The sequence below is a fragment of the Natrix helvetica genome (assembly GCF_964273705.1).
Source record: "Natrix helvetica genome assembly, chromosome: 4".
Classification (NCBI taxonomy): Eukaryota; Metazoa; Chordata; class Lepidosauria; order Squamata; family Natricidae; genus Natrix; species Natrix helvetica.
In genome coordinates this window covers 30,346,792-30,367,077 of record NC_138550.1, presented here as the reverse complement: position 1 = coordinate 30,367,077, position 20,286 = coordinate 30,346,792, and the positions used below count along the sequence as shown (strand labels likewise).

At 42.2% G+C, this 20,286-nt stretch overlaps 1 protein-coding gene across 3 annotated transcripts in view; it reads right to left on the bottom strand.

Moving 5' to 3' along the window:
- LSAMP (limbic system associated membrane protein) overlaps positions 1 to 20,286 on the bottom strand; it is a 505,584-nt gene that overhangs the window by 221,189 nt on the left and 264,109 nt on the right. For all 3 annotated transcript variants that reach the window (XM_081951125.1, XM_081951123.1, XM_081951124.1), the window contains exon 2: positions 11,531 to 11,763. In XM_081951125.1, the coding sequence (XP_081807251.1) occupies positions 11,531 to 11,763 (233 nt within the window). The remainder of the gene's footprint in view (positions 1 to 11,530; positions 11,764 to 20,286) is intronic.

Here is a 20,286-nt window from a genome sequence, read left to right as displayed (position 1 = left end):
CTAAAATACCGCTGATAGAACCAGTTTGGGGGTATGGTCGGATGAGTTACTACCTACTCGGCCAAACTGGTCCTAACCGGTAGGAACCCACCTCTGGTGAGGACCTATAGTAAGTCACTATTTTCCAGTGCCATTATAACTTTGAATGGACATGAAGCGAATGGCTGTAAGTTGAGCATTACCAATAACCAGACATAATATGTAATTTGCTGATATATATGTTTTTCCCAGTATGTGTGCCTGCCTCTAATAGTGGCACTACAGTGCATGGTTTTGGAATATTTCTTGTGGAGCAACATAGCTGCTTCTGTGACTTCCTTTTTTGCAGTCCTGAAGTATCCTGCTGGATAGGCAGGAAGTCAAGGGCATGAGGTCTTCATAATTAAATGGCTGGTTAGCACAGAAGGGAAAAAAATGTATCATCTTCTCTGCAGATGGTAATTTTATCTCTCCAATTAGGAAGGCCGTCACAAAAGGCATTATTCATATGTGTTCAAAGGGTACTTTGATCGTGAAAAGCTTCTATAGGCCAGAGCTGCTGCAGCTGAGGTACAACTGAAAGCCTGCTTGAACAAAAAACTTGTTTTAAATTTGTCTCCTTTTTAATGGCACTTCACTCTTAGCATATCTTATAGTGCCAATTACTATTTCTTTTTAATAGCATTGTGAATAACTCTGGCAAAGCAGAGGAATGGAGATTCAATGAAGTCAATAAGAATGCAGGAAATTGCACAGATTTTCAGTTTGACTAAGGGCTAGCATTCATTTGTTTATTGCATGTTAATGACAGCTATCACATGTTAGTATGACTGTGAGGAACTTCTGCTGCAAATTATAAATCAAAGATAGCATTCTCTTTAACAGTCCAAATTGTAGTAAAGATGTCCAAGGGAAGATTTAAAGTTCTCAAGTTCATTTCCGGAACTGTTGTCTAAATCAGTGGTGCCCAACATTTCCAGCTTTGCAGACCCAAGGGGCGGGGAAGGAAATGGTTCCATAGAAATGGCAGGTGTGGGCATGCGAGAGAGTACCCAATGCTCATACAAATGGGCTTCATGCATGTTTGCAAGTGCCTGCAGCGTGCAGAAGTGGAGCTGTGTGCACACACTTTCATGCTGACTGTGTGGCTTGGTGCTGAACAATGTGTGGTCCAGTACCGGGCTGCAGCCCTGGGGGTTTGGGACCCCTGGACTAAATGCTTAACTATGGATTTGCATAGGATTAACCTTTACATAGGTTTTGTCCAATCCTTAATAATTGCATACATTTTGTTATTTATTTGGAATGTTTATATCTGAGTGAAAATTTATTTTTTCTTTTTAAAAAAATGCAAATTCCACAAAATTTCAATTATTTAGGCAATAATGGATTGCAAAAAAAAAAAAAAAAACAACCCTGAACTTTTTAAAGAGGAAGTGAAAATGGAGCTAAAATGAATAAATGTGTCAATCCCAGCAAGGAAATATAACATTTCATCCTGGCTGTTCAACTATATTTCAATTGCTAAGCTGGAGTTGCTCTTTCTGTCCTTTGCCCCACTAGGCTCTGGGTTTTAGCAAGTTTACCCCCAGCTTGATGTCTTTAATTTGACAAATAAAGATGAGTTAAAATTTCACCCTTTTTCCCCTAAGAATATCTCAAATTTAGAAGTTTTTTTCCCCATAAATGAGTTAAAAACATTTTAAAACAAAAGTTTTTAATATAAGGTAGTGTTCCCAACCTTAGCAACTTTAATAGGTGTGGACTTCAACTCCCAGAATTCTCCAGCCACTATGGCTGGCTGAGAAATTCTGGGAATTGAAGTCCACACCTCTTAAAGTTGCCAAGGTTAAGAAATACTGATATAAGATAAAACAAACTGAATAATGGATGTTGGATTGGATGAAGACCAAGAAATGGAAATCGTTTTAACGATACAGAAATTATATGATTATATTTTCCATCTGTTCAGGTGGGTGGCATTCAAGCTGTTTCAGAAGGAGTCAAAGCTCACAAGAAGTAGCATTTTCTCTGAATTGGGGGTAATCATGTTCTAACATTACAGCCCATGTGAGATTTACCTGATATCCCTGGAAGATTATTACTCAAGTTTGGGTTTCCTTGTGTTTTGGGGCAAGTTTTTACAAGAGGGACTGTGGAAAGCAAACCACTCCCATTTCTACCCAGAGTTCCAAATCATGAAGTTCACTCTAAAATCATCTTGCAAAAGGAGGTAAGATTTCAGCAGCACAGATCTGGTTCATTGTTTGGAGGGTGAGAATGGGAACAATTCTGAGAAAGTGGTCCTATTTATTAATTAAATTTGTTTGCCACCCATCTTGCCACACGGTGACTCTGGGTGGCTCCACAAAGCTTTATTGCATTTAGTATTCCCAGTGTAACTTTTGAAATAAAAATAAATATTTGATAAATTATGCTACTTTATACTTGATAAATTACTGTATTACCATATCGGAGTATAAGATGCACTTCCCCACCTAAAAGAGGGTGAAATTTTGGGTGCGTCTTATACCCAGGGTCTTATAACCCTGTGCTATAGCCTCGACTTACGACCTGGCAGCTGGCAACAGCCAAGCCACGTCTGATTGGTTAAGACGCAGCTTGACTAAAAGCGGGCTGCCTAGGTCGTTCCTATTGGCTACTCTGCTTGGGTGCGTCTTATACCCAGGGTCTTATAACCCTGTGCTATAGCCTCGACTTACGACCTGGCAGCTGGCAACAGCCAAGCCACGTCTGATTGGTTAAGACGCAGCTTGACTAAAAGCGGGCTGCCTAGGTCGTTCCTATTGGCTACTCTGCTTGACAGCTCCGTATAAATAGCTGTCAAGCAAGGAAGGTGCTGAATCCGCCTGTACATAGTTCTTGCTGTTATCTCTGTTGCAATAAACACTGTTCAATCACCTCAGACGCATCCTGCCTCATCTCTTCGGCCAATCTTCTAAACTGGTGATGAGGATGGGATACTGATGGCCTCACTGAACAGCCACCAAGAGAGGAAGAGAGCGAAGTTGTACCTCCAGTCTACGAGACTAGGAAAATATTTTTCTTTCTTTCTTTGCCCTTCCCTCACTCAACGCAACCATGGCATCAATACCTCCCTTCGCTCCCTTGGGAACCACCGGCGAGTCATGGGCCGGGTTCCTGGAGTGCTTTGAGTGTTTTTTGATCACAAACGGAAACCGTGAACTGCTTCGGACCGCAGGGCAGCTTCTTTTTGAGATGCTGCGGTCCCACTATGGTTAATTCTGCTAGGGCTCTCGCCGTGCCCTTGCCAGTCCATGCCCTTGATTGGGACACACTGATCACAAAGTTGAAGAACCACTACGCGCCAACACCATCGCGGATTGCCCGCTGCTACGCATTCCAGCAATGCGTCCAAAAGGAGACTGAATCGGTCAGCCAGTTCCTCCAGTCTCTGAGAACAGCGGCGATCCAATGCGAGTTTGTCGATCTCGACGACTTACTAGTGGAACAGTTTGTGTATGGCATGCAAGACCTCAGCCTGAAGCGGCGTTTGCTGATCCGGGCTGAAATTACACTTCAGCAAATGGTGGAGGAGGCCAGAGCTGCTGAACTGTCCGAGCAGTCCACAGCTGAAATGTACAGGACCCAACTGCCACCTCCGCCCAATTATGCCTGCTTGATTGACAAACTAGTGCCCCTCAATGGCTGGATTATGACCAGGTAGACCGCCTGAGGCCTCTGCCACGGCGCCAACTGCCTCAGCCGCCCAGCCACCTTGCTTTCTCCACCTGCCTGGGTTGCAGGGGCAACCATGCCTGCTCCGCATGCCCCTTCAAAGCCACCATCTGTCGCAGGTGTGCTAAGAAGGGGTATTTGGTGCAGGTCTGCCGCGCGACCCTGCCAGCCACCCAGAAGACAGACACCCAGCTGCAGTCTTCTGGCCAGCAGGTGCAGCTGTGCCTCCCACCACCCCACTGTCAGCAGCATTGGAGGGACGACTGCTTCACCGTCATCCGCAACCCACTGGACATCCCTGCAGAGTCGGTCAGCAAGGCGACAGCTGACTCAAAGAAAATTTCCATCTCCCTGCTGCTGGAAGGGATGCCCTGCATTATGGAAGTTGATTCCAGCTCCTCCCGTTCCCTCCTGTCCTGGGCCACCTTCTGTCAACTGTGCCCTGCCTTGAGACGCGACCAGCTGTCCCCGCCAGATACCAATCTCAGGGACTTCCAAGGGACTCAAATTCCCACCCTGGGCTGCCATTCAGTGTGGGTGGATTATGGTTCCCTGCCCATTCTGGTGGTGGAAAAGCCCCTACCTACCTTGTTGGGGCTGGACTGGTTCCCCTCCCTGGGCCTGTCTGTCTTGGGGGTGCACCAAACCTCCTCCGCCCCTTTTTCCATTGAAGGCGTCATCGCGGAGTTCGCAGATGTTTTCGATGGTAAACTGGGGAAATAGAAAGGGACCCCTTTCTCTTTAAATTTAGACCCCCAGATTGCACTTATTAGGCTGAAGGCTCACAGGGTGCCCTTTGCCTTGCGGCCGAAGGTAGATGCTGAACTGGACAAACTGTTGGCACAGGGCGCCCTGGAACCCATCGACCACTCTAAATGGGAGACCCCCATAGTGGTCCCTGTCAAGGCCAACGGATCCATCAGGATCTGTGCTGACTACAAGTCCACCATCAACCTCGGGCTCCAGGCAAACCCCTATCCAGTCCTTGTGGCAGGGCTGCATATTTGCCATATGGTGCAGGCCTACCAGCAGCTTCCGGTGGATGATGAGGCAGCGGCTGCTCAGATCATCATCACCCACCGCAGGGCTTTCCGCTGTCGCCGCCTCCAAGTCAGTGTTTCCGTTGCTCCGGGGATCTTCCAGAGCCTCATGGAGTGCTTGCTCCATGGGCTCCCAGGTGTGGTTCCCTACTTCGATGATGTCCTGATCGCTGCTAGCAGTCGATCAGGTCTCATCGAAGTACTAAGGAAGGTCCTCAAGCATTTCAGGGGCACGGATTTAAAACTAAAGCCCAGCAAATGCTCCTTTGCTGTGCCGTGGGTGGAGTTCCTGGGCTTCTTGATTGATGTCCAGGGCATCTACCCCACTCCCTGTAAAGTTGCTGCCATCAGGGACGCCCCTATGCCCACCTTCAAGGTGGAGCTACAGGCGTTCCTGAGTCTCTTGAACTTTTACGCGCCATTTATGCCACACAAGGCGTCACTAGTTGAGCCACTGTATCGGTTGCTTGACTGATCCACAGCCTGGTGCTGGGGCAGCCACGAAGCACATGCGTTCACAGCTGTCAAAGCCATGCTTACATCAGTGGCCATCTTAGTCCAATATAGTGACAAGCTGCCGATGACATGGTCTGGGGGCCGTTCTGAGCCACGTCCTTCCCAATGGCTCTGAGGCCCCTGTGGCTTTTTACTCCTGGACCCTCTCCTCGGCTGAGAGGAACTACAGCCAGATTGACAAGGAGGCTCTGGCTGTTGTGTCCGGGATCAAAAAATTCCACAACTACCTCTACGGTCAGCATTTCACGATCTTCATTGACCACAAGCCTCTCCTTGGGCTTCTGGCCGGTGACCGACCTCCCCCTCCCATTCTCTATCCTTGCATGACCCGTTGGATGGAGTTCCTAGCAGCGTATTCATATACGCTGCTCTACCGTCCTGGCAAACAGCTGGGGCATGCTGATGCCCTTAGCCGTTGCCCCCTTCCTGGCACTGATCCAACTCCTGTGCCATCCTTGTCTGTCCTCTCCATCACCTCCCTCAACCTTCCTCTAATGGCCTCAGATGTGGCAGCCCACACCAATGCTGACCCTGTCCTTGACAAGGTATTATCATGGGTCCTATGGGGCTGGCCACTGGGCAAGGTCTCAGAGGAGTTCCGTCCCTTTAAAACCTGCCAGCTGGAACTGACCATTCATAGTGGGTGTTTGCTTTGGGGGGACAGAGTGATCATTCCCCCTTCCCTACGCCACCAGGTGATTGACCATCTCCATGGGGACCACCCGGGCATAGCGTATATGAAGGCTTTAGCATGCAGCTATGTATGGTGGCCCCACTTGGACGATGAGATATCAGCCTGGGTGGCATGGTGCTCCCCTTGCCAACTGTCATGCCCTGCCCCAGCGGCAGTGCCATCCCGGGAGTCGGAGGCCCATAGGGGGCCATAGTCAAGGGTCCACATAGATTTTGCGGGTCCCTTCCATGGTCAGGTGTTCTTGGTGGTTGTGGATGCTTATTCTTGCTGGTGGACTCATCCTCATGCCGTCCACCACAGCTGGGAATACCATCAGGGCCTTGAGGCATGGTCAAGGGTCCACGTAGATTTTGTGGCTCCCTTCCATGGCCAGGTGTTCTTGCTGGTCATGGACGCTTACTCTCGCTGGGTGGAACACATCGTCATGCCGTCCACCACAGCTGAGAATACCATCAGGGCCTTGAGGCACCTCTTCGTGATGCACGGGTTGCGGGACACTCTCGTGTCTGACAACCGACTGCAATTCATGTCCATGGCTTTCCAAGAGTTCCTGGCCCTTCAGGGCATCCATCATGCACCCACCGCCCCTTACCACCCTGCCTGCAATGGCCAGCGGAACGAGCTGTCCGCTCGGCCAAAGAGGCATTAGGCAGGATGGATCGGGGTGATTGGCCGGCAAGGGTGACCGCTTACCTCTTAGGTCAGCACTCCACCCCTTGCCCCATCGACAACAAAAGCCACGCTGAGCTGTTGATGGGCCGGCGCCTGCGACCCCCCCCTGGATAGACTACACCCTCTCTATTCAGGGGAATAGCTGTGCAACCTGGGAACTCCTCCCCGCATATTCGGGGTGGGGTTTTTAGTCTGGGCTAGGAGCTTTACAGGGGATCCAAAGTGGGTGCCTGCCACCGTCACTTCAGTAACTGGTCCCTGCTCTTATAGGGTCGCCCTTTCCGATGGCACCAAGTGGAGGCACCATGTGGATCAGTTGAGGCGTCAACAAGCAATGCTGAGCAATGGCGGCCTGCTCTCCAACTGACCCACAGAGCCAGGCCGCCATTGCTCAGCAGCTGGCCCTGCACTGCCAAGGCCCGTTTGGCCACCCACAAATACGCTTCCGTGTGAGGCCTTCTCCCAGCCAGGCCCCTCCTACCCTGCTGCCGCCTTCTACCCTTTCCCAGTTGTTGCTCAAGCCGTGGACATTTTACCTGGAATTTCCCACCTTCTTAGCCCTACTCTGTCGCGTGTCCCCGGTATGGCCACCACGGTTCCCTGCCCATTCTACGGATGCGCCCCCTTGCCCTGGCCTACCTGGTTGGTTGGCTCCGCCTTCAGGGTAGACCAAGATGGCATCACCCAGAGCTCTACTCCCTTTAGGGAGGAGCTGCCACGGGCACCTCTTCCTCCACTGACGACTCCTATACAACTGAGGCATTCTGGGCAGGTCCGGCACCGCCCTGCCTACCTAAGCGAGTACGCATGTGCTACTTACGCACCCACGTCCTCGCTGGGGGGGGGGGAAGGAGTGTTATAGCCTCGACTTACAACATGGCAGCCGGTAACAGCCAAGCCGCGTCTGATTGGCTAAGACACAGCTTGGCTAAATGCGGGCTGCCTTGGTCGTTTCTATTGGCTACCCTGCTTGACAGCTCCGTATAAATAGCTGTCAAGCAGGGAAGGTGCTGAATCTGCCTGTACATAGTTTTCTTGCTGTTATCTCTGTTGCAATAAACGCTGTTCAATCGCCTCAGATGTGTCCTGCCTCATCTCTTTGGCCAATCTTTTAAACACTGAATGTAGCCAAAAACGCAAAGCATGGAGGAGGTGATGGTCAGTGGCAATCCCTGCAGCCCGGAACAGCTGATTCGAGGTATTCCGGGAGGCCGATCCACCTGCCAATCAGCTGCTCATGCTGAATCAGGCTACAATAATGTGCTAAAGCTGACTTGGCTGTTCGCTATTTGCTGCAAGGATATGTCAGAATTTGCAGCAGCAACCCCTTTCAGAAAGCACACACAAGTAACTGATTCAGCAGGATTCAATAACGTCTCTTTATATATAATATAACACATTAAGTAAATATGCAATACCAAGAGCAGGTTTTCCAACATAGTAATTGAGCAGAGGAAAGAAGTTTCACTTTCAGTTTTAGTTTCAGATATCAGCACAGCATGCAGCTTTAGTACAGAACAAGCCATGCCCTGGCTCCTTGCTGTCTCATTCCTTGTTCCTCACACAGCAAATACTTTTGGTTGCCAAACAGCCCTCAACTCTCTCACACACTGACAGGATGCTAGCCAGATGAATGCCATGGATGCTGGTAGGCAGAGGCAGAATATTTTTTTCTTATTTTCCTCCCCCAAAACTAAGATGCGTCTTATAGTCCAAAATATATGGTATGAAACTTTACTGACACTTTTTGGCTATGAAATCTCAGTGTACTGGGAACATGTACATAGCATACTGTATGCTCTACGTGAGTTTAAAAAAGCTGATATACAATTACAACTATATTCCCTCTTAACATTTCATCCAGATTCTGGAGATACTGCCCTTGAAGACACTCCGTACATGCCAGTTTGTGCAAAATTTGGCAGCAAGATAGTGACCGCACTTGGATGATGATTATATTATTAATTTCCACCTCATTTCTGATGTAAGACCAATGTGATGGTATTTATCTAAACTCTAGAGCTAAGAACGGTTACAAATGCCATACTAATATGCTTGTACCTATTCCGGGCCCTCTGAATGCCCTTCGGATAAAAGTTAATTTGGTCTTAACTTTTGGATATATTTAAGAAATCTATGAATGTAAATACAATATCTTTCATTGTTCAATCATCTATTCAATGATATCCAGATACTCTGGCTTTCCATGGTTCAGGGAAATCCCAAGAGAAGATATTGTCTATTGGGCTTTTCCAGGTTGTAGTCAGTGGTGAAATTCAAATTTTTTTTTACTACTGGTTCTGTGGGTGTGACTTGGTGGGCATGGCAGGGGAAAGATATTGCAAAATCCCCATTCCCTCCCCAGTCCAGGGGAAGGATATTACAAAATTCCAATTCCCTCCCTGCTCCTGGGAGAAGGATATTGCAAAATCTCCATTCCCACCCCACCCTGGGGCCAGTCATTGGTGGCATTTGCCAGTTCTCTGAACTACTCAAAATTTCCACTACCGGTTCTCCAGAACCCGTCAGAACCCTCTGAATTTCACCCCTGATTGTAGTGCTACTAAAGAGAGACCTCCCCAGCAGACATTAATTCCAAATTATTTTCTTGGATAATTTTAGAAAAGTTTTATCAGTTACCCCATTTGTCTGCCACAAAAGCTAATTATACTGTTTATTTGTTAAAGTGTGCCACTGTATAGTGGGCATTCATTTATCAAAATTTTGAAAAATGTTTTGAAGCAATGTCATCTGAAACTCTTACCCACTGTCTTGTCAAAGTCACTGAAAAATGAAATTCTCAGAATCTAAAATGGGAATATTCTAATTAAAAAAGAAAAAAAAACATTATAATGATATGAAAGGGTAAACTTGAATCCTAAGTAGTTAATAAATTCTCAACTTTTTAATTAATTTAAAAATGATATGGATGTCATTTGCAGCAATGTAGTCATGTGACTGCCCTGACATCTATATTCTTTGTGATAAATCTCCACCTACTCTGTCAGCATTTCATATGATGTATAGTGTGAAATACAGTGTGAAATCAGCAATCAGTCACTCACTTCTTAGCAGGCATAAGAGAATATCCTGCCCATTTTGAATTATTTGTCCTGCAGATTAATGTTAGTGTTATCATTGGTTATTTTAGAAGGTACAAATTAAGGACAGAAATTTGGTCAAGATATCATTTATCTTTATTGCTTCAGATCAAGACCAGCAGATTGAAAACCAGTTCTATGTTTACGCAAAAATAAATTCCAATCTGAAGAAAAGAACTTAGTGAATATCCACAGAAATGTAGACTCTATTTTCACTGTCTAAGCCAGGGGTGTCCAAACTTGGGAACTTTAAGACTTGTGGACTTCAACTCCCAGAATTCCCCAGCTGGCTGGCTGGGGAATTCTGGGAGTTGGCTGGGGAATTCTGGGAGTTGAAGTCCACAAGTCTTAAAGTTCCCAAGTTTGGACACCCCTGCTCTAAGCCTCATATGATTTAGAAGACCCAAAGCTATTTTAGACCAGGACAGATTAACTGTTTAAATAATCCAGTAATCTATTCTGTCTGGAAATGGCTCTTTGGAGACTCAAGCACAAATTGTTGGTTTTTAAAATGTAACCAGTGGCTTAAAACGTCTGACTGACAATATCAGGCACTGAAGCCATAGGCTTTTGGCACACAAATCCAGTTCCTTCTCTATGCAGATTAAACCTTTAGCTAAATTTATATGACAGGCTATATCTTGAATAATCTGAATATATGCTTTTCTGAACAAACCCAAAGAGCATTATTTACACATATTGCTAAACTGCAAACCATTGTTTACACTGACTTACTCTGCCAGAAAAACCAAAGAAATAGAATTTAAAAAATTCAGATCTGAATGGCATGTCAAATCAAATTTGCTAAAAAAGATGCCAGCCTTAAACCATAAACCATCGTTTACAAAAGACAATACCTCCATTTATCAAAATGTGCTAACCATTGTTTAGCTTAATGTAATCTATAAGCCTTTATGTAAAGTTAAAAATATTCTTTTAAAGTTTAAAATCAATGTTTAAATTTTTTTAAAAAATTAATGAAGTCATGGGTTTATGTGATTTTGATTATATTTCATAATATTTTATTTCAGTTATTATTTGGAAATTACTATCATTTCTGCCAGTCACACCAATCAGTACAGTATAGTGTTACAGTGTAAGAAAATTATTTGCATTATTGTCACAAATGTATTGCCAACTAAATATTTCTGGTAAAAACCATAGGGAAATATGTACGCATTAACTCTTTTCATTCATTTCCCTTGCAACAAATATTAAACAGCAACTTGCTTCCTCATACAGTGGAGGCAATATAAATTGTTAGTATTTATAATCATTATGAAATTGTCAATTCTGTGATGACTTCTCATAAAGGCTTATTTATGGAAGATAATTTTGCAAAGTACAAACTTTAATTTTCAGTGGCTCTTCATATCAGATGTCCTTCTCTTCAAAATTAGATTGTCTAGTTCAGGGGTGTCCAAACTTGGGAACTTTAAGACTTGTGGACTTCAACTCCCAGAATTCCCCAGCCAGCCATCCTGGCTGGGGAATTCTGGGAGTTGAAGTCCACAAGTCTTAAAGTTCCCAAGTTTGGACACTCCTGGTCTAGTTACACTGAAAGACAAGGTGAATAATACCCTGGTTTGATAATATACTTCCACAGGAGAGATTGAGGGATGAGAAACCAGCCATTCTTTCTCAATTTGGATTTCCTTAGCAGGAAAAAAAGGAATGCAAATCAGGGCTGTATTATACATTTCTCGGACAACTCCCCAAGACGCTAAAAATAAATCTCACAATAAACTTGTTCATTGCAATAGTAGTTCTCCAAAATTCTACTCCCATTTCCAAACATGAGTTCTTACCTTGAACAATCAAATAAACTTGAGAAGTCTTGGGATGGTGCAGCGTTTGGACGGAGCATGTATATGACCCTTCGTCATAGATATCCACTTTCTGGATCCGAAGGCTGTATTCCAGAAGTGAAAGCTGTTGGAGCTCTACTCGAGGGTCCAGAGACCACTTGTCCTGACCAGCAAAAATGATACCAGAACGATTTAACCAGGCCACCTTGGAGCTTTTGTCTTCTATAAAACACCTGCATAAGATGACAAAATGACATATTGATGTCTAAAGAATCCTTGCGTTTGGAGTGTAAAACGAGCATGGAAATGTCTCTTGTAGTCCCATCACATCAATAATACATGTCTTATAATAGCACATATCTAGAGGACATTTGAATTTTCAAGATTACTTTGTATCTCTTTCCAATCATCCATAATCAGTAAAATTCCAATGATTGCCATCAATTTATCTAGCCATAGAATTAGGATAAATGTTGCAGTATGTGCCAAATGAATAACATTAATCTAGGAATCTAGGAAACTCTTCGTAATGATCAGTTCATAAACGAATAAAAAAAAATTAAAAATGCTTTTATAAGCAGTTATTGCCAAGTCCTTTGTTATCACAGAAAAGAACTAACAGCTTATGGCTTCCTAGAATTTTTTTTTCCTTAAAAAAATGAGGAAGATCCTCCCCCACAATTATATTTTGGTCAGTGGTGTATTAACCATTAAGCAGACTAAGCACATGCTTAGGGCACCAGGCCCAAGAGGGCACCACAAAGTTGAGAAAGAAAAAAAAACCCAATGAAGATTTGTACAGTATTTACTAAGGAGGGGGGCACCAAGATTTGTTAGTGGTTAGGGTACCAGTGAGCATTAATCTGCCACTGATATTGCTGATATACTGGTTACTTATTGAGAAGTAATTCAGTTGCTAGTCTTGTAACATCTCTCTTTCTTAATAAATCTTGCTAAAGAGAATTTGAGCGACACGCTTGAAAAGGAAATTACTTTTAATTTTGATGAAGGCCAAGGTCTTGTAGTGAACCAACCGAACTGTTTTATCAATTTGCTGTCACAAGGGCTCCTATAGTTGTGTTGTTAATTATGGACACTTATTTAATTTAGGTTTACTGATTTATATTTATTTGTCATAATGAATTAAATTCAACAGTTGTAAATTTTCTGTAATATAGTGATCTGGAAAATCTATTTTCTGTAATCTGTGAACGACTTCTCTTCCAGCGCATACTTCTCCAGGAAGAGGATTTGATACTTAAAAAAAATATATATTTATTCTCTATCCAGGCTGCAAGGAACTTTGGGACAGTTCTGCAAAACTACAGTACAATTTACCACTTAACTATGTCAATACTGAGAGAATATTTATAGGCAGAAAGATGAACAAAAACCCTTTGCAAGCACCATAACTTTTAAAATCATTTTATGTGAAAGCATAAATAAGCTCTTATAAATTTGGGAGATACAGCTATATCTCATGGATAAAACTAAGGAATCTGGAGTAATATGGCTTCACCAAATTTGGAAGGAATATATAATTGTTTAGTTGAGACAACATAAAAGACACAGCTCTTTGGATGACATTGATGACTTTAAAAGGAATTTGAGTAATTTTTATTCCAAAGTGTTAAAATACATTTTGGCTACTGCCTATATGGAAAAACCTGTATAAAAACCATACAATGCAATTTGGAGTGCTCACGGGTTTAAATAAGTACAGATAATCTTGATTTACAACCATTCATTTAGCGATATTAATATAGCACTGAAAAAAGTGACTTATTACTGGTCCTTGCATTTATAACACTTTCAGCAGTGGTGGGATTCAATTTGTTTTATTACCGATTCTGTGGGCGTGGCTTGATGGGTGTGGCATGGCTTGGTGGACGTGGCAGGGGAAGGATACTGTAAAATCTCCATTCTCTCCCCACTCCAGGGGAAGGTTACTGTAAAATCCCCATTTCCTCCTGATCAGCTGGGACTCAGGAGGCAGAGAATAGATGGGGGCGGGGCCAGTCAGAGGTGGTATTTACTGATTCTCCAAACTACTCAAAATTTGTGCTACTGGTTCTCCAGAACTGGTCAGAACCTGCTAAATACCACCTCTAACTTTCAGCATGCCAAAGTCATGTGATCTGCAATCTGCAATTTTCCCAACCAGTTTCTGACGTGTAAAATTTTAATGGGCAAAACTGGATTCAGTTAACCATGTGATTCACTTAACAACCATGGCATTCACTTAACAACCAGGGCAAAAAAGGTAATAAAATTAGCTGTAACTCAAAACTGTCTTGCTTAGCCATGGAATTCTGGTTCCACTTTTGGATATAAGTTAAGAACTACCTGTAAAATGATGTATTTTGTTACATATTGGAGGTTTCTATTGTTCCTTAATTAGAAAACTGGCAAACAATGGCCTAATGGATAGTCCAGCCCAAATCAGCTGCTAGAGGATGTGAAGACATTTGGAATTCTGTCAAAATAATAATGTATTTCCAAGTTGTTTCTATTTTTTAGTATACATTTTAATTATTTGTTGTGAAACAGACACTAGAAAATAAAATAACATGAAATAATGATAATTACAGTTTTCTGCCTTATCCATTAATACACTGTCTTTGTGGCAGCTTCTTTAACTTTCTAACTTTAATTTAGCACCAGCTGTGTATAGGCAGTGCACAGAAATAATCAGCATGCTTCCCAGAAGACTAACGATCAACACTACAAAATATGAAAAGCAAGGATCTTAGCACTGCATTGCACTGGTATGAAAACACTCCAGGCAATTTGGGCAAAGCATGTGATGTCCCAAATGGCCTATGAATAATGCTGGGCTTGATTTAAGTGATATTGGGCTTAGTCTGGTTTGAACAAAAATGAAATTATCACCACCAGAATCTAGAAGTGATATGCATATGTGCAAAAACTTGCTGAACTGAAGAAAGAAAAAGATTCTACCAACTCTGTCATATTTGTATGAATCTTTCATTCTTTGCTAATGCAGTTGGATACAGAGAACATATATTTGAGTCAACAGGAATCACATTAACGTTATTAGATTATATAACTTGAAAGCACCAGGCCTGGTAATTGAGGTTGTTTTTAGCTGATTACTGCCATCCCCTCACAGAAGGAAGAACTAATAATGAAGCTAAAGCTTAGACATATTATGAAGGCAAGAGTCAATTTTAGAAGACCCTAATGCTTTGAAAATGAAGTAGTACAAAAACATAATCACAGAAGATAATGGTCAAATTATGTCACTAACGACACAACATAAGCTCATAATGCAGTTTCTTACAGACAAAATAAAGTCCCTCAGATCATACATAGTTGGAAAACACAATATTATTATTGTTATGGTTGTTGTTGTTATTATTATTATTATTATTATTATTATTATTATTATTATCATCATTATTTAGTGTGTGATAATAACATGACACAAGAGAAGTAAACATATACACCAAGGGTGTCAAACTCAAGGCCCGCAGCCTGCATCCAGCCTTCAGGGTGCTTAAATCTGGACTGCAGGGCTGGCCTAGAAATAGGAAAGATCCAGCCCGTGGTGACTCTGGCAGCCAAAATAGCCACCATGCCCCATTTTGCCAGCAATGTGCTGCTGGAGGCTGTCCAGGCTAAAAACGGGGCACAGGGATGGCACATGCCACCCCCTGTGCCCCATTTTGGTCGACATGGTGCTGCAGGAGCCATCTGCCCAATCTCGCTCCCTGGCCCGCAGAGAAGAACTACAATGCTGATCCGGCCCTCAAAAAAAAAAAAAAAGTTTGACACCCCTGATAAACACAGTCCACATAATTACATATAAAACTTCTATGGGGATAAGGCAGTGGCCTCATAACTGGATGTCTAATTCAGCTATCCAGATGATTGCCTCTGGTATTGCTTCATGTGTCTTCTAGGGAACCAGAGGGAAATCTTGCATAATATGTTTAATAGTTTACATATCAGCACCATAATTACAAGGGGAATCTTTCGATCCCCACTGGTATTGGGAAGAGGCAGTTCTTTCAGTAACACATCTAATTCTGTTTAATTGCAAGGCAGGCCAAAACCAGGTGATTTGGTAGAGGGATCATTAATGGTCAGACCACAAAAAACTACCTTGGACCATTACTCTCTCCAGGCATTCTAAACTGGGTAAATGTTACATAAATACCTGTTTGCCATTCTGACCTATAGGATTTCAATCTTGTGATGGGCTGTACATTCTCCTGATGAATAGAGACAGCCTTATTATTCAGCATCCTTGACCATAGTCAAATGAGAACTTTTGGTCTTCTAATTTGTGGTGGCATGATAAGTACTGGTAACACAGAAGTGGGATACAATGTGCCAGAGATGATACACATTGTCTGGCAGCATTAGACATCAATCATTTGTGTGTAGGCACTGTTAAGTCAAATGCTGGACAGTATTTAGCTGTGGAATACACCAAATACAAGGTTGTTGTTCATGGGATGTTAACACTAGTGTCCTAGGACATTCTAGCCAGACTGTTCAGATGATTCTTGCTGTTTTTTCAGTTTTGCAGCTGTTTTTTCCAGGTATTGTCAGAAGATTAGTGATCTGTCCAGTGTTACCCCCAGGTACTTTAGAGATTTATTACATTGTAATATATGGTTCCAAAACTTTTCTGATGGCTGGTAATTATTATATTAATTGCTGTAAATTACATGATTCATCACTGTCCCTCTGGCAATTGTATTTATTGTTAAATACTATTTCCCACAATATCCCATAATTGATTCTGACTATTTTTGTTTGACAAATTTTCAACCTACGTTTTGCTACTTTTACTAGCTTTCCACAACTAACAGTCCTGTCTACTGTAGGAAGAAAATACCGATGCCATGCAGCCCTCGAATCACCTCCCTTCTCATCCATTCCAGAGGCAAAAGCCTCCCCTGACCCAAAGTTATAGAAACTTTTATAACCTGTGTAGACTGAAACTGACAAAGCACATCTCCCCAGGAAGCCAACTTCTACCTGCGAGTCAATCAGAAAGCAAAATCAAAGATAAGAAAATCCCTAATCACAATATTGCTCCCCAGCGCCATATCCCAATATTTGACTCTCATAAAATTCCACACCTAGAAAATATTTCACACCTAGAAAAGATCAATACATCCTGCAGTGTGAGACATCTCTCTTCTCTTCATCGGACTTCACAGGGCAAAAACAATTCAGTTAATACAGCTTCATGCCTTACAATCAAAATCCCACCATTACTATAAATATTGCTACTCTCAGTGTTCTGATTATGCATCCACCTTTGAACTGCTGACCCTTTGTTTTGTGTCTGGCTTTTCAAATAAAACTCTTTCTTGTAAGTATATTGTCTCTGGAGGAAGAGATGTTAGAGCCATTTAAAATATTCTCAATTGACTTATTCATTCATGAGTCATGAGTCATGACCTAGTGGTGGGATTCAATTTTTTTTAATTACCAGTTCTGTGGGCATGGCTTGGTGGGGCGTGGCATGGCATGGTGGGCGTGGCATTGGGGGTCTGCCAGGAGAATGATACTGCAAAATCCCCATTCCCTCCTGATCAGCTGGAACTCGGGAGGCAGAGAATAGATGGGGGCAGGACCAGTTAGAGGTGGTATTACCGGTTCTCTGAACTACTCAAAATTTCCAGTATCGGTTCTCCAGAACTGGTCAGAACCTGCTGAATATCACCTATGTCATGACCAGTGGTGGGATATGACCGGTATGCTTTGGTACGGACGTACCGATGCCTGCTGGGAGCACCAGGTACCATTCCGGTACTCCAGAGGGCCCGCCTGCCCACCTTCCTTACCTGTATTTGAGCCAATCGGGCTTCTGCGTACATGCATGGAGCATACGACACCTGCACGATGCTCCGCTGAGCAGCTGGAGTGTCGCAGAGTGTTGCGGGAGGTAAGTATGCATGTGTGTTCTGCGTGCGTGCAGCGTGCATGCATGTGGTGGATGCCCGGCACCGTTGCACCGTACCGGTTGCACTGGGATCCAGAACCCACCACTGGTCATGACCCACTATGAGATGACCCACTGTGGTGACTTTCTGACAGAATTGTCCCTAAACTCCTAACTAGCAGATGCAGCCCAAACATTTCTGAAGATATCATGTTGGAGAAGTCTAGTTTATGCTTTTAAAAGCATTAAGTAACATGATATTAAATATCATGATACCTGGCGATAGAAAATCCATTTTGTGATATTCCAGTCTTGACCTTTGCTTGATAAATAATTCTGTGTTCTTCAGGGCTCAATAGATGTTTCTGCAGTGCTTAAGACTAAACCCTTATAGAGCTCATTCTGGATAAGACCAATATCACAGACTTAAGGCAGAGATCCTGCAACAGTTTTAACTCCTATATCATGGGTAAAATAAGTAGGTCATCTCTAAAGAAAGTTTGGTCTTAGTAGGGTTCTTTATGAGCTGTTAAAAGGCTAGTGAAAATATTTTTTTTTAAAACCAAATCTTCTAATCATATTTTTGCTCGCTGCACACGCTTCTTGCTTCCATTTCTAAAGCTGAGGCTTTATCTTTTGGAACAGAGAGAAATTGGTCACTTTCCTGTCCTCTCTTCCCCATACCCCAAAGGTAGATTAAAGTAAATATATATTAAAGCCATGCCTATTACTTTTAATTTTTTTGTTTGCTACACCTGTGTAAAGATTTTCTAGTTTAAAAATAGCTTCCAATATGTCTAACAATGGAATAAGAAGCAACATCTCACTTGCTCTGCATTTCTCATCTTGTATAACTAAATGAAAATGTCTAATCCCAAGGCTGTTGACTCTCCACCTTTAGTCATTTCTGTTCACACCATTGAACTTTGAGAGAGAAAGAATAAAGATTGGAGCCTAAAGATAAGAAAATTCTTTGGCAGCAAATGATTTCTTGGGGGGAAAGTAAGACATTTACAGTGTTTCTTAGACTGAATGTAGGTATGATCTATCTGTTGAGATCACAGATCTCTGCTTTTCTAAACCATGTTCAAACTTTAATCTGTTTTTTGGGGAAAGAAGCTGGCATTTCCTTCCTTATGTTAGATACTGTGGTTCTTTTGGGACAGTATGTTTGAAAGATTGTAAGGGAGCCTTGTATTCTACTTAAGATAGTACAATTTCAATAACTGTTGAAGTATGTCCATCTATTTGAAAATATTTTGTTATCTGAAGAATTGTCATCATTGAGTTTTAGTCCTGTTCAAAGTGCAAAATATTGTCAGTTAAGTGGTAGAAGTGGTAGAATTTGTGTACTGAAGAAGATCAGATTTCCTAACCAGTCATTCCAACTATAGTGAACTATTTTAAAATGCATAATTTAGTATAAAGTTCACCGTTCAACCTTCCTTTGGTAGTGCATTTTTTCTGTTTAGGTTTAAATTTAAATATCTGTTTTGATTGATGACTACTAGGAATAATATGAGAACTAAATAACTTGTGGTACTCAAGGTAGCTTGATGTGCAGCTCTCTTTTTTAATTTCAAACCTATGGATAAGGTCAGATCTCCAGTCCAAAGTATTTCTTCTTTCCTTCCTTGTGATGTAAGGGGAAAAACGAATTGAAAAAAGGAAAGTAAGAGGATGGGACAGGGCAGTGGTGGGTTGCAAATATTTATACTTATCAGTTCGGTCGCACTCCAGCGCATGCGCAGAAGCGTCTGGGCGGGGCCTCCTGTGGCCGCTACTACCGGTTCAACTGAACCAGAAGCAATCCACCATTCCGACAGGGGACCTACTCTTTTCCATTACTTTCTTATTTCTTATCTCTACTGCCTACCCTATTATTCAAACAGCAACTTTAGATATTCCAATATTGTCTATCTTCATGCAATATAATACTTTCCATGAAAAAAAAAACTTCTTACAATTACACATGCAGAGGACCAAAAAAGGAGTATATTTTTAAGTATTTTTTTAAAAAAATGTTTTTGGACTCATGCATGATACTGTACATAGTACATTTGGGGTAGATTGTGCAGTAAGTAACATAGAATTTCATTACCCAAATAGCAGAAAAACCAATTGCCTAACATGAAATGTCAAAAACATAAACTTTATATGTAACACTGGGCATTATAATCTAAATTCTAAATGAATAAAGATTTTTGTAAAGATTATCAGAGAAAAAATAACAAGGGTTAATTCAGAATATTAAGTGCCAATGTAGCTCAAGTCAAGTCAGCCAATATATAGCAACCATTGGATAGTAAACTGCTATAAATGTTTTTTTTTTAGTAATCAAAGAACATTGTGATAATCATTGCTGAACACTTTCATTATAGATGTCAAAGTTTTGATTGGCAACTTGGCTAAAAATAATTGCCTATTTCTGGTCAAAACTATGCATATTTATACTCAGATAACAAAGAAACTTATTTTAATGGAGTAACCCACTCTTATTGATGTGCTTACACTTAGCATACTTTGTGATAAACATAACTCTCATTCCTTCTTCATTTAGACAAATACGTATGAAGTCAGATACCATCCAAATACATGAAGAAGGTATAATTCTTATAACTCTTATAACTTCTATAACTCTTATAAGATGGGATAGCTATATATGCATATTTTCTCATTCAATAACCTGTCTATTTTCTAAAACGTGACAGCTGTTCTAAACAGTGTATTTTAAACAGGGAGAAAATGGTATTTACAAAAGTGTTTCTTTTGTCTTTGTATTTTCTGCATTGCACAAAATATTGAGGGACAGAATTGTGATCCCACATGC